Here is a 14,382-nt window from a genome sequence, read left to right as displayed (position 1 = left end):
CAGACCCTAAAAGGCAGGGCAGAGGCTTCCAGGCCCACTTGGGTCCAGGCAGGCCCACTGGCAGGAAAGGAATAAGTTGGTTCGTGTGACTCAGGTCTTGGGCAACTGTGAATCAGTTACTCTGCCGTCATATTCCTTGGCTGGGGATAAAGCCAACACCAGGGTGGGAAGAGGCTACAGCAGGAATCACTCACAAGTCCTGTGCTGGCTGGCTTCTGTTTTAACTCTGTTCGGTGACTTATGTTGGTACGATAGTCAGCCTATAATTTACAACGTCCCTGTCAATGATAAGACGCTCCCTGTGTACAAAAATATTATTGAGAATGGCATTGGTCTTTTTCACCTATAAATGCCCCATCCACCTTCTTCCCCGCTTCCAAAAACACATGCAGTGCTGTCGCTCCATGAATTAAGGCGGGTGGATTCTTTACATCTCATCCCATTTCGGGCTCACGAAATGAACAATCTACTGTACTATCTTATATGTTGCTCATAGTTATGTAGCGAACCAGGAAGCTAGGGAGTCCTTCCCACGCTTGGTCTCGTGATTCTCCCACCAGCCCATTCTGCCCAAATCCTAAAGCTCAGAGTTTGAACCGCTGGTCCATAGACACAGCTAAGTAAAAGTAGAAGTAGCCAGAATCCCGGACTGGCCGCAGGACTGGAACAATGGTGACACCAGACAGGAGGCTCAGGGCGCCTTGCCGTGCGCGGTGCTGGATGGTGGCATGGGCATGCGTTGGGTGGGGGCGACACCAGACAGGAGGCTCGGGGCCCCTTGCTGTGTGCGGTGCTTGGAGGCTCCGTTGGCACCGCCGTGTGCTCTGTTGAAGTTGGCAGTCACCCTTTCGATTGGCAAGGAGGAGGGTGGCAATTTATTACATTCTTGATGTTCTGCTGAGTGTCAGGTTTTAAATGGCACTTTCGCATGTATTTGTTTTCCAGGATAAATGGTTCCTTCTATGAGATCTTGCAAGTGGACTTTGGGGTCGACAACAGCAGCGGCCTGGCTGGGGCCCAGCCCATCACCTGGCAGGTGGAATACCCAGTGGAGGACTCCATGAGCGAGCTGGCCGTCTCCGAGATCTTTGTCAGCCAGACATCCTTCGTGGGCATTGTCCCTCTTGCGATGGTGAGAAATTTGAGCTTCGGAAGGGGGGTCACCAGGAAGTTTTCTTTGAGTGATTTAATACTCAAAGAAACATGAAGCGTTTTATAATCTGTTATTTTTTTATGCTCTTGATGAAGTTGTTGAAGCAAAGGAAATGCACTTAGATTACATTTTATTTACCTACTTCCCATAATGCCTTCCTGGAAACTATTTGGGGTCTACTGTAAATCTCTGTTCCTTGTGGATATTGGGAAACGTTTCCCGGGGAGCCCTTGTCCTTTATCGTCTCAGTCTGTGCCCACATCAGGACGAAGTGCTGTATCAGGGGTCTGCGTGGGGACAGTGCTTTGCATGTGAGCGAGTGGCCCGGGTCACTCGACTTCGCCAGGAAGTTCCCAGGGAGCGTGGGGGCTGGACAACTGAAAAGTGCTGCTGGACTGAAGGAGCCTTGTTAGGATCTGACCAACTGAGCCTGTGTAAGGTCCTGAAGTCCACAGAACCTGTTGTGTTTCTGTGCCTGGCCTGGAGTGACCAGATTTTTCCTCTGACTTTGGTTGAAGCTCCCTTCGCGACCAGACTCGGGGACCACACCAGAGCACAGGGTCACGCATGAGGTTCCAGAACGTAAAAAGGACAGCGCCGGTGGGCCACAGGGATGATCAATCCCTGGGGAACGCTGCATTCCTAATACCCTTTTCCACACCGGAAATGTTCAGTGGAACATGAAATATTCTGCATTGCTTTGACCTTCCTGTCTGGGAGCAAAGTGTGGGGGTCAACACCCAGATATTCTAGCACAATCTGTGGGTGCTTCTGTCATTCATACTCAAGTTGGATACCAGGGTTAAGATCCTTGTAAACGAAACCCTACATCCTCCAATTAATTCTGCAATTCTGTATCTGTGTTCTTACTCTCGTCTGTGCCCGAAACACTTTCCCAAAGTCTCCCCAAGCCTGGCTCCTTCTCTTCAACTTGACTGTTCAGAGATGCACCCTTCCCCAGCCACGTTGGCCAGAACTGGCTCTCTGTCCCCCTTTGTATCACTGTCTGCCCACGTCACCACGCTGTTTCACCTTCTTCATAGATGTCATCGGTGTTGGAGGTGCAGGGCTCACTACCCGTGTCCTCCCTGCAAAGTGAGATCCGTGGAGGTAGGGTTCTGGTCAGTCGTGTCCACGTCTGCGACCCCAGCACCTAGAACAATGCCTGAGACAGTTCATATATGCTGGAAACGAATGCTGGTGAAAGAACCCCATGCTTTAATCCAGGCTACTGGGCTCATCTAATTCTTGAAAGTTAGCCTGATGGAGTTTACCCCCATCAGCAACGATCTGCATGGTGGTTTTGGGGCAGAGCCACAACCAGCGGGAAATGGCCCTGCAAAGGGGCAGAGATCGATGGATGCAGATTTTAAGGCAGAAGGAGGCCGTTCTGATTCTCCAGATCAACCTAGATCAGGCTGAGGTTGGGTTACATCTTTACGCCGAGTCCTTATAATTTTGCTCTATGCTTAATGTGTGCAGTTGATTCACTGGGGATCCTGCAGCCTCCCATTGCTTCTGAGGACGGAATTTCAAGGGAGGGCGTCACGCTCTCCTCTGATGGGCAGGTGCCGGTTCGGAGAGGAGCCGGAAAGGAGGCTGGAACCAGGCAGGGAGATAGACTCCTGGTTGGCCGAGTGCAGCCCGCAGACCAAATCCGGTCTGCTGCCTGTGTCTGTGGACAAAGTTGTGTCAGAACACAGCCAAGTGATGGATGGTGATGCGTCGTTTACGACTGCTGTAGGGCTGTGTTGGCGCAACTTGCAACGACGCATCCTTGGCCAGAACTTGAGTTTAGCATCTTGCCGGAAGTACCCTTCTGAGCAGAGTGCCTGGCAGCGGGGACAATTATTCTGTCGTTCTGGGCTTCGGGAGATATTAGTCTCGTCTCTTGGGATAACCTTTCCTGATGCGCCTTTGCTGCAGACGCTCAAATGCTCTTTGGCTGTGGTGACATCCTCTCTCATGATGCCTGAAGACCTCACTGATGGCTCTTGGCTGAGTGGGGTGTCCCTCACGGGGACAGGACAGAGTCAGGGGGAGGGGAAGAGAAGGAGATGGTGAAACCCACACAGGAAGGAAGAACCTGGCGGATCAGGAAAAGCAGGTGGGCTTTGACAGTCTCTGCAGGGGCCAGCCTCCTTGACCCTGTGTCTTCCTGACAGGTGCCTGGGCTCAGCACCGGGGGTGGGGTGGTGGGGGGCGGGGTGGAGGCATGTCTCTGACTATGAGATGCTGCATGTTGCTCCCCATCTGGTCAATCTTTACTTAGCGAAGGTTTCTTGCTTTTGGGCTTTAATTCCTTTTGTCAGGAAAGCGTTGGATCCTTGAGTGGTGTTGTCTATCACAATCTCTTAAATCACTGTGAGGAGCGGCTTCAAAATGACCCCAGTGGACCAGAGGTATTTAGGAAAGTTTGCGGTGGGACGGTGGGACCGAGGTTGGTAGTTCATCTTTTTGAAATCGGTTGTTTGAGCTGCTCTCCAAACCCACAACTGCCAAGGGGTGGCCTTCGGGGTGGGGGGGGCGTGGGGGCGGTTCTGCCTACTTGCTTAGCAGGGAAGTACCTTCTGTGTGCTCCTTCCCTTTCTCCCTTCCTGCCAGGCCCCTCCCCTCCCTCTTCTCTCCCCTCCCCCCTCCCCCCTCCCCCTACCTCCCCCTCCTCCTCCCTCCTCCCCCATCCTCCTCCTTTCCCCACCCCTTCCTTCTCCTTTCCCCTGCCCCTCCCCCTCCTTTCCCCTCTTCTCCTCCCCCGCCCCTCCCCTTTCTCCTCCCCTTCTCTCTCCCACCTCTCCTCCCCCCACTCCTCCAGTCCCTCCTCCCTTCTCCTCCTCCCCCCTCCTTTCTTCCTTCCCCTCCCCCCTCCTCTTCCTTTCTCCTTCCCTCCCCCTCCCTTCCTCCCCCAAACCCCCTCCTCCTCTCCACCTCTTTTCTTCCTTCTCAGTGGCAGCTAACTCTGGACAACTTCTGCTGCATATGATGTAAAGGTGCTATGAGACTTGTCCACAGGCATGAACAAAATGGCCTTGTTATTGTATGGGGTTGTACCCAGAAGCAGAAGCCACTTTCCTAGTTCAGACAGAGTCATTTCAGCGCAAGCCCTCGGGTACGCGGGAATTAGGACAGATGGGAAGCCACAGAACAGAAGAGAGTCTGGAAGACTGGCGGGAGCGAGGGCCCCCCCCACCCCAGGCTGGAGGCAGGGCACCGGGGCTGGGTCACCTAAGGAACCAGAGCCCGTCCAGGGAACGGACGCCGGGTCTGGTTTTATCGCACGATGTGACTCTGACATCCAAGTGTGTCCTGTTCACCAGAAGCCTGTGCGCTCAGAACCCAGCCATGCCGAGTCCCAGGCCTGGCCGGAATGCTCCACTGGGCTGGTTTCTCGTCTCTTTTCACCTTAAAGGTCACCTTGGAGAGGCCTCTCCCGGCCGCTCAGACCAACTTAGTTCCATCCTTATATTCTTGCTGACTTGTCTCCTGTAGGTTGCACCACTGTCCGCAGTTCATGCTTATTTATATGTTTGTGCACATCTGTCTTGGCCTGGCTCCGATCAGGAGAAAGAATTTGAACAGGGAAAGTTTGATTTAAAGAGTTATTAATTCTGACAAGGACTGGAAAACGAGGGGTTGCTTAGTGAGAAGTGAAGAGAACGCTCAAGAATGTCTGGATGGAAGACATCGGGAGTACCCCCCGCCCGAGGGCTGAGAGGGCGTGCCCAAGGAAGAGGTTCCCCCCACCCTGAGATCCAGACCTTATCGGGGAGGGGGTACAGTCACGGCTCGCTGAATGTGGAGAAGTTGCTGAGGTGGCCGACTGGTGCAACTCGCTGGAATTTTGAGGACCGCACTTTACAGGGACGCGTCTCCTCAGAGGCACTTGCTGTCGAGGCATTCAAGGTGGATGCTGGGTAGAGCTGCAGGCTGCCGGCTGCCGCGGGAGCTGCCCACGAAGGCAGCCACCTGTGCCGGAGAAGTCACGGCGTGGGCACGGCAGCGGCCCGCAGAGAGAGCGCCACAGTCAGAAAGCAAACCCTTTCCCTCTGCAGCGTCTCTCCGGCACCCTTACGGGCAAAGCTCCACACCTTGCCTTCCGGCGAAGGAAAAATGTTAAGGACTCAGATCCATTTTCACAGAGCAGGTGATGAGGGGCACATTGGAGCTGGGCAGCAGTAGATTGCTAAGCAGATACTGGTCACGAGCTGCTTGATGGGAGGGACCGTGTTTGCTCCGACCACCAGGCGTTTTCTCAGCACGGTGCATGGTGCCCCATGTACGGCATTTGCTCAACAAAGGAACGAATGGTTATATTTACCATCGGAACCCAAGTCCACTGGCTGGAGCTCCCATTTGCCGTGTTTGTTATGCCCAGAATTCGCGATCCCCAAAAACCACCAGGGAGCCGAGTCCGATGCAAAAGCAAAGAGCCTTTATTCGAGCTAGCTCGAGCTCAATCCCCTACCTGCACCGACGCAGCGGTGAGATACCAGGGAAAAAGCACGAGTTTCAAAAGGACAAAGGTTTTATTGGGGCCTGGGGGCAGTTGGTGAGGTAATGGCTGTGGCCTCAGCCGATTGGCTGGGGAGGGGTCCTGGGGAGGGGTCCGGCAGGTGAGGGAGGGTTTACTCAAGGGGAGGAGGTGTGGTCAAGGTGAAGGACACAGAACAAGATGGAGTCAAGGGGAGGAGGTGTGGTCAAGGTGAAGGACACAGAACAAGATGGAGTCAAGGGGAGGGGGTGTGGTCAAGGTGAAGGACACAGAACAAGATGGAGTCGGCTGGCGTAGGCCCGCCCTTTCAGTGTTAATTCCCTTTTGCCGCTGTAACAAATCATTCCAGACTTAATGGCTTAAAGCAACACAAGGTCACTGTCTTATAGGCTGCAGGCCAGAGTCTGACATGGGTCTCCCTGGGCTACAATCAACGTGTCAGCAAGACTGCGTCCTTCTCGAGGCTGGGAGGGAGGCAGATCCATTCGCTGCCCTTTCCAGCTCCCCGAGGCCGCCCGCATCCCTTGGCTCCTGGCTCTGTACCACTCAGACCTCTGCTTCTGTCATTATGTCTCCTTTCTGAGCCTCTTGCCTCCCTCTGTCCCTTATAAGGACCCTTGTGATGACATCGGGTTCTCCTGGATATGAGTCAGGAAAATCTCATCTCGAGAGCCTTCACTTTCCCTCTTGCCGTGCAAAGTAACATACCCATCTGTTCTGGGGGTTATGACGTGGGCATCCTTGGGGGGTGTTATTTTCCTCTCACTCTCCCTGGTACGGGACCCCAGTCTGCCCTTTCTGGTCCTCCTCAGGCTGTGTACCCCGAGCTCTCCATCCTTCTTCTCATGATCCGTTCTTCTGTTGCCTCCCCAGGCTGCTTTCCGAGCAGCTTTCTGGACCTCAGCGTCAACCCCAGCCAACCCGCCACCTCTGACAGCTCCCCGCTCCTGGGGACACTGCTTTTCTACCATCAGGAAAGCACTCTGCTCTTTCAGAGGATCCCACAGGAGAGCCACCACAGGCCTGGCGATCTTCGATCTTCGTTTACACACAAAGCCTTTCCTTCTGGAGGATATGGACCCCCCAGGGGCTGGGGCTGTTGGCTTCCTCCAACCCCTGGGGCTGGAAGAGACCTGAGGGCAGAGCCCACCTGGCTTCTCCTTCTCCCTGTGGCCTCCTGGGGTCAGTTAACTTGTCTTTGCTTTCATTTCTCACCTGTGAATTTCCAAGTTAGAATCCCAGTCCTGTGTATCGCACAGCGGTCTTACGCGGACTGAGATCCAACAAATACGAACACGCTTACGACATCCAGGCAAATGGAAAGGTCACGTATGCAGTTGGAAGGCAACCCAGGAGGACTCAAGCACCTTCAACTCTTGTGTAGAGTTAGTGACTCTCTCTACCTTTCCAGCTTTGTTACCCTGTTGCTTTACTGGGCTGATGTACATCCTGGGAAAACGTCAATCATTTCCACCTTTCAGGGAGTTGGCAGTGGAACATTTTGGTCAAGAGTACAGGCTATTGGGTGAACCTTTCTAGACTGAAATTTGAACTGTTAGGTTTGTTATTGTGGGTACATCACGTCTGTGAAACTGTTTCCTCATCTGTGAAATGGTATTTCCTGCCTTATAGAGTTTTGTGAGGATTCAGTGAAATCCTGCAGGGACGGTGTTAGCATGTTGGCCTGGCACGTTGTAAGCACTCTGTAATATTTAGTCATCCGTATTTTCATCGTGGCCATTATACGCTCTGGCCACATGCAGTCCTATCTGTCAAACTTTGCGGGAAGGCCAAACAGAGGTTCGGTCTCAGGGCAGGTGGTGGGTTCTCCTCCTGGAGGAAAGCAAGAGTTTGATTTCATGAGTCAGAAATGGCCATGGTGCAGAGATGGGGAGATGAAGACCTGGGACTCAGCTGTGACAGGGAGGAGAGGAGGGAAGACTGCTGGGTGGGCAGTCAGCAGTGACTGAGCCCAGTCTCACAGCCCCTTCTGAGGGGGACTGTTACCCTGCAAGGCAACCCCAAGCTTATGATTTAGAACTTTGCTACTACAGTTGCGTGACCCTGGGTAGCATTGGACACTGTGGGCACCTTTTGGGTGATGAGCCAATCACTACTTCATGGAGGTAAATTTTCAGCTTTGGGGGATGCCTGATAGAACTGAGAGACCCCAGGCATAGAAGCCAGGGCAGGCCCCAGTGCAGTGATCCAGGCAGGAGGGCTTGCAAAAGAACAGTGGCAGTGGTGATGTACCCATCCATCCCCCTTTCCATCCATCCATATATCCATCTGTCCATCCGTCTGTCCATCCATCCATCCATCCATCCATCCATCCATCCATCCGCCCATCCATCCATCCATCCATCCATCCATCCATCCATCCATCTACCCACCCACCCAGCCACCTATCCATCCATCCATCCAGCCAGCCAGCCAGCCATCCCTCTGCCCATCCATCCACCCATCTTTCCATCCATCCATCCATCCATCCGTCCATCCGTCCATCTGTCCATCCATCCTTTTGCCCATCTATTTGTCCATCTGCCCATCCATCCCTCCATTCGTCCTTCTGTCCATCTGTCCTTCCTTCCATCCATCCATCCATCTGGTCAATCGCTATACAACAGACATTTATTTAGGGTACACTGTGTTCTGTATTCATTATGTTTTGGTACCCGGAAAGGTGGAGCATGGAATTGATGGAAATTTTGGAGTTGGAAACCATTTGTGACTTGATATTTCCATTTCTAGCAGAGCAGCACAGATGGTCAAAACTTTCAAAAATCCCATCTTAAAAAGGGCAGTCTAAAAAGAGGAGTGTCATAACCCAGGGTAATAATGATGTTTTCTGCATCATCTTTAAAATCTACAACTTAAAAACAGTCTTTTTGCTGTCCCCTCCATGCCTGGGAAATGCTAACTCAGTGCCTATTTCTTTGCTTTATGAAAGCACAAGTTTTCTGTCTGTCTTCCTCCGCTCCATCTTTTCTTCCCTCCCCTTCACTTCTCTCCGGCATTCCGTCCAATTACTGAGCTTTGAGCTCAGAGATTTATTTCCAGGGGTAGCTTGGCGTGCAGGGCTGGAGTCCACTCTTCAACCACAGTTCTTAAAACTAAAAAATGAGCTCTGCGCAGGCAGATAAAAACACATTATCTTTCAACAAGGTTGGCATAAAACAGTGAACACGATTGGTGAGTTTCTAGGCAACTGGGTACATTATTCCGCATGGGAAAAAAAAGCAACAGATCATCAGATTCCTTTTCAGCTGTATTGGCCTGAGACTTTACAAGACCGGGGCACAAATACTTCTTTCCTTCTTGTGTGTTCTAGCCAGTGGTGACAAACAGAGCCCCAGCTCTCGTGGTGCTCACCTTCTGGGACAGCAGGGTGCTGAGTTCTGTCATTTCAGGTGGTGAGAAACTTCTGATGGTAGCGGAACAGAGAGGCTGGGCAGAGTCAGAGGCATCAGGAAGATCAGGAAAACATCTTTCCAAGGGCCTGGTGTTTGCCCCGAGAGGGAGCAGTGGGCATCGTGCAGCAGAATTAGGCTTGGCGTGTTTCAGGACCTCGGAGAAGGGGGTGGGGGAAGAGCTGGGGAGGAAGGCAGGGCCACTCCTGTGGGCCTTTCTGGCACAGCTAACATTGCACGGGCCTCCTGGCGCCCAGGCCCTGTTCTTGGCATCTGTGCTCCTCTCCTGTAGCTCCTATGGCAAATTACCACAAACTTAGGGCCTTTAAACAACACAAATTCATCTTACAATTCCCGAAGTTGGAAAGTCTGTACTCGGTCTACGGGACAAAAATCAAAGCGTCAGCAGGACTGTGTTCCTTCTGGAGGCACATGGGGAAAATCCGATCTTTGCCCGTTTCCAGTTTCTAGAGGCCACCACATTCCTTGCCTTAGGGCCCCACGTCACTCTGAGGTCCGTTTCTATCACCACATCTCCTTGGACTCTGACCCTCCCACGTCCCTCTTTCACTTCCAAGAACGCTGCGGTGACACTGAGCCATCGGGGTAACCCAGGACAACCTCCCCATCTCAGGATCCTTCACTGGATCACGTCTGAAACCCCTTTATGCTCCATATTCCCAGGTTCTGGGGTCCAAGCAGGGTCACATTTGGGGTTATCTATTCATATCTCCACCCACCCCGCGAGGCTGTGAGGTCCTGGAGCCCAGAGGCCAGCGTGGTTGTTCGTCAGCTCTGTTGCCCAGCATGCAGCCCACCATCGGATGGCAGATGGCACCTGGTCAGCTTTGACAGAGGGCGCACTCCACGGTCTAACTTGGTGTTATTTCACTGCCGGTTTTTGCAACACAAACCAGACCGTGTTGCCCTTTCTCACTCATCCCACTTTTAAAAGCATCCAGTGACGCCCCGTTGCACACAGAGGAGAATCCAGGGCTCGTAACCTGGGGTCTGCAGCAGGTGCCTGTTGTTAGGATTCAGGGGTCCATGACATTGGATGGGGAAAGAAACACACACATTCATACACGTGCGCACACACACATGTAGGCACATGTGTGCACACACACAGATGTAGACACGTGTGCACATACATGTGCATAAACATACATGTAGACGAGCGTGCACATACACATGTAGGCAATGAGCGCACATACACACGTGCACACACACATGTAGGCACATGTGTGCATACACACACAGATGTAGACACGCCTGTGCACATGTACATGCATGTAGACACATGTGCATATAAACACGTGTGCACACACATGCACATGTACATGCATGTAGACACATGTGCGTATAAACACGTGTGCATGCACATGTAGACACGTGCACACACATGCGCTCAAACCCTTGTAGACACATGTGTGCACACATACACGCACACACAGATGTAGACGTGTGCACATATACACGCACACACATACATGTAGACATGTGCACACATACACATGCACACGTGGATGTAGACGCGTGTGTGCACATATACACGTGCACACCTACATGTAGACACATGTGTGCACACACGTGCACACACATGCATGTATGCACACACACACCCAGGAACACTCAAGTGCTGGTCTCTGCCCTCCGGGAGACCTGGGGGGTGAGGCGGGGGTACGCACAGACCGGCTCAGTACAGTGTGCTGAGTGCAGGGATGTGCCCCCGCTCAGCGTCCGCGCTGCAGCCCCACCCCCCTGCTCCCCACCCCAGGTCCCCCCCCAGCCCCCTCTTGGGTGGCTGCCTCATCTTCTGCCTCCACCTCGATGCCATGCAACCTACTGTCCATGTACACACAGAGCTCTCTGCTTACACACTTTAGACCCTGCAAACTCCTGTCCAGAGCCCTCCGGCGGCTGCTCAGAACTCGTGCAGTGTGATTCTCCCTCCTCACTGGGGTATCCAAAGCGCAGCCCCCCCTCAGACCTCACCTCGTTCACTCCAAAGCCTTCTCTACCCCAGGACCTTTGCCTGGGCTCCTCCTCCAACTGGAATCCTTTTCCTTCAGCCCTTGACCTGTCACGCATTCATTCAGATGTCGGCTCAGATGCAGGGAAATTCTCTCTGAGAAGATGATGGTGGCTTTTTTTGTTTTTGGGTTTTTTTTTTTTTTTGGTCTTCTGTAAATAGACCCCCATTTCAGTCCCTCCAAACATTGGGAGTAGAGTGGGGGAGGGTGGGATGCCTTTGAATGTAGGAAGAGGGGGGCAGAGAGAGAGGGGTTCCCCAGGCTGGAATGAGGATCCGTGGTCTCCAGAGTAGGGAGCACCCACTGTCTGCTCCCTGCCTGTTCCTCTGGGGCCGCAAGGAAGCCTGGAAAGGTGGGGCCCTGGGCACAGAGGTCCCAGCCTTTGCCTCTGTCCAGGATCCGTGCCTAGCTTGGATTTGGACCAGGAGAGTATCAGTGCTAGTCACAACAGATGTGGAGCTGGGGACACTTCTTTTTTTCAGCGGTAACCCAGACCAGCAGCAGTTTCGAAACGATTTGAGTGGATGGCTAACTCAGATCCCCGAGGAACACGCACGGTAAGCAGACTCAGAGCTGTGTTCAAATCCCGGCTCTGACTCTTAGCAGCCACATGACGCTGGGCGAGTGACTCACCTGCCCTGACTCAGTCCCCCCATGGGCGCAATCTGCCCAGAACTGTGGTGAAGTCACGTGTGGCAACTGTCCGGGATAGAGCCTGGCATGAGACCGCCCGTCAACAACAAGAGTTTAGAACAGTGGTGCACGGTGTAGGGAACACGGGGGATTTCTGGCACGGGGCTGTTTCGACGTCGTTGGATGGGACGAGGCACAGGTGTGATGTCTACAGAGGCGTCATCACCGTGGAGGCCTTCAGAGCAGAGAGGGACCACAGTCGTGCTCCCAGTCTAGCTTGGAGCTGGGGGGCCGGGGGACTCCGTTTCTGAGAACCCCGTTTTCCTTTGCCCTTCTCCTCCTTCATGCTCGGGGACGCTGGCTCTTGTTCCCACGGGAGGGAGGGCACAGGCCACCTCCCTCCCCAGGCCAAGCCATGGAACTGCTCTTGTCTGATCTGTTGGCTCGGGCTACCGGGCCCCTCCCTTGCTGTAAGCGTGCATGGGCCAGTGGCTGCGGCCTACTCCGCTCGCCACGTTGAAGCCTCTTTATCTTCTTGGGCTGATCGTGTCTGATGGCACCCCAGAAACAACGGGTGGGGGGACTTAAATCTCGTGAAGCCCTTGTGTCCTGTCGTGGAAGGAGGGAATCTCTCTCCCTCCCTGGCTGTCGATATCTGTCCCTTGCCTATCTGCACTGTAGATGGCTGGGCTTCGGAGGGGCGACCCGCGTCGTCAGAGCCCCCAGCCCCGAGCCGGCTCTAAGCACGGTCGCGTTGGCCCCCAGGAAGGTCCAGCAGGCATCCATGGCCCTTCGGGGGTCTGTCATGGCTTTGGGAGGTCTTAAGTGGGAGGGCAGTTCAGAAGGTTGTGAAGGCTTGTGAGTGAGTCTTTTTCTTGTCCTTTGTCTTTGGTTTCAAACTTAAAACATAAGATGTAATAGTGCTTGACTGCATCCTCCCGAAACATTCCGGGTCAGGCGTAAGTGTGACCACCCCATCCCGACCCCCCTCCCCCAAGTTCACTAAGGCTTATCATGTTCTGTTTCTCATCTGGAACTGGGGCTGCGTTCAGACCCGTGTATGCGGCTGCAGAAGATACGCGGTGTTGTTTCATGCATGGCTGTGTTTTAAAACAAAGGGTGTTGTGCTCCGTATCACATTCTTCACAGCCAACAATATGTCTTGGAGGCTTTTGCATGCCCATGCGAATGGAGTCGCCTCATCCATTTTTTAAAAACTGCTCTGTAGTATTCTGTGGTGGGCTATTCCATAGTTCATTTCCCTACTGATGAGTACTTACGTGGTTTCCATTTCTCCCCCCCCCCCTTTTCTTTTCGTTACTGTGGTGCATCCTACAAAACTCCATCTGGTTTGGGGGTGGGAAGTGGGTTTATATCATGTGCCAAATGGTCGCATGCCCGAACACTGCCGTGTTGAGGCAGGAGTGAGGGCGGCGATCAGTCAGTAGTCTGTCTTGGGTGCTTCTTTCTCTGGGGCCATAACGAATCACCGCCAACCAGATGGTAACTACTTTCTCAGTTCTGGAGGCCGGACCTCCAAAAGTAAGATGCCAGCAGGGCCACGCTCCCTCTGAAGGCTCCAGGCTTCTGGATCCTTCCTTACCTGTTCCCGCTTTCGGTGGCTCCAAGCATTCCTTAGCTTGTGGCCACATCACTCCCACTCCCTGCCTCTGCACCACAGGGCTGGCTGTGTGTGCCTGTCTGTGTCCTCTCCTTATGAGGACCCCAGTCGTTGGATTCAGGGCCCACCCTCATCCAGTACGACTTCGTGTTAACTCATTACATCTGCAAAGACCCTCCTTCCAAACAAGGTCACCTTCTGAGATTCCAGTGGGCGTGAATCGCCCGGGGACACTAACCCATCGCAGGTGCAGGAAGAGTGAGTAGCTACATACATACCCCGGATTTGCCAACGTACCTGTATCTGGATGCCGTTGGGTGCAGACCAGTCCCACCCCGTCTACACCTCTAGCCAGAGCGGACGTCCGGATGGTGGCTTACAGGGCTGGGAGATCTTCGGTCATTGACCCAGTGTATTGAGTGAGTCCTGTTGACTGGACTCCCTTTACCAGAACAAGGATGAGACCGAAAAGCCTTTCTGTCGACTCCTGACCTCACAAGTCCATCCAGGAGGCCCCCTGGGCCTCTCCTTCCCCCCAAACAAATTTGTTAGCATCCTTACCCATTGGTGACAGCACGTTTGGCCGTCGCTATCTGGAATAAACCTACTGCCGTTCTTTTAGGTTCTTGTATGTACAAGAAAGACCAAGATGTTCTGCAAATAGCTGTTACCTTGGTTATATACACACGGTTTCACTTGATTGATCCGACACAGTCACCACTGAAAGGAGCAATTTTAAATTGTCAAGGAGAATGTGTGTCCAGTGGGTACACTTTCCAAATGACCAGAAATAACCATCTTTGTCGGATGAGATTAAAGCCGCGCGCTTTGTAAGTGCCGCTGTATGAACACTTCTAATGTGCCAGACACAGGTCACCTGTCCGCGGTTCGCGTGTTTCCAGGGCGTGATGCCAGGGAGCGCATTCAGTAAGCCTGTCGCCCCAGTGGCCCCGTCATTGGATTGAGATGTTACGTCATTTCCTAACTTGCATTAAAAACAAATAACAATATAGGGGGCGCCCAGGTGGCTCAGTCGGTTGAGC

At 53.2% G+C, this 14,382-nt stretch overlaps 1 protein-coding gene across 1 annotated transcript in view; it reads left to right on the top strand.

Annotated features, from left to right (window-relative positions):
• LOC125149325 (transmembrane protein 132B) overlaps positions 1-14,382 on the top strand; it is a 238,468-nt gene that overhangs the window by 142,741 nt on the left and 81,345 nt on the right. Inside the window, exon 5 of the mRNA XM_047828202.1 lies at positions 946-1,132. Within this exon, the coding sequence (XP_047684158.1) occupies positions 946-1,132 (187 nt within the window). The remainder of the gene's footprint in view (positions 1-945; positions 1,133-14,382) is intronic.

This window comes from Prionailurus viverrinus, chromosome D3, assembly GCF_022837055.1.
Source record: "Prionailurus viverrinus isolate Anna chromosome D3, UM_Priviv_1.0, whole genome shotgun sequence".
Lineage (NCBI taxonomy): Eukaryota > Metazoa > Chordata > Mammalia > Carnivora > Felidae > Prionailurus > Prionailurus viverrinus.
This window is presented reverse-complemented; position numbering and strand designations above follow the sequence as displayed.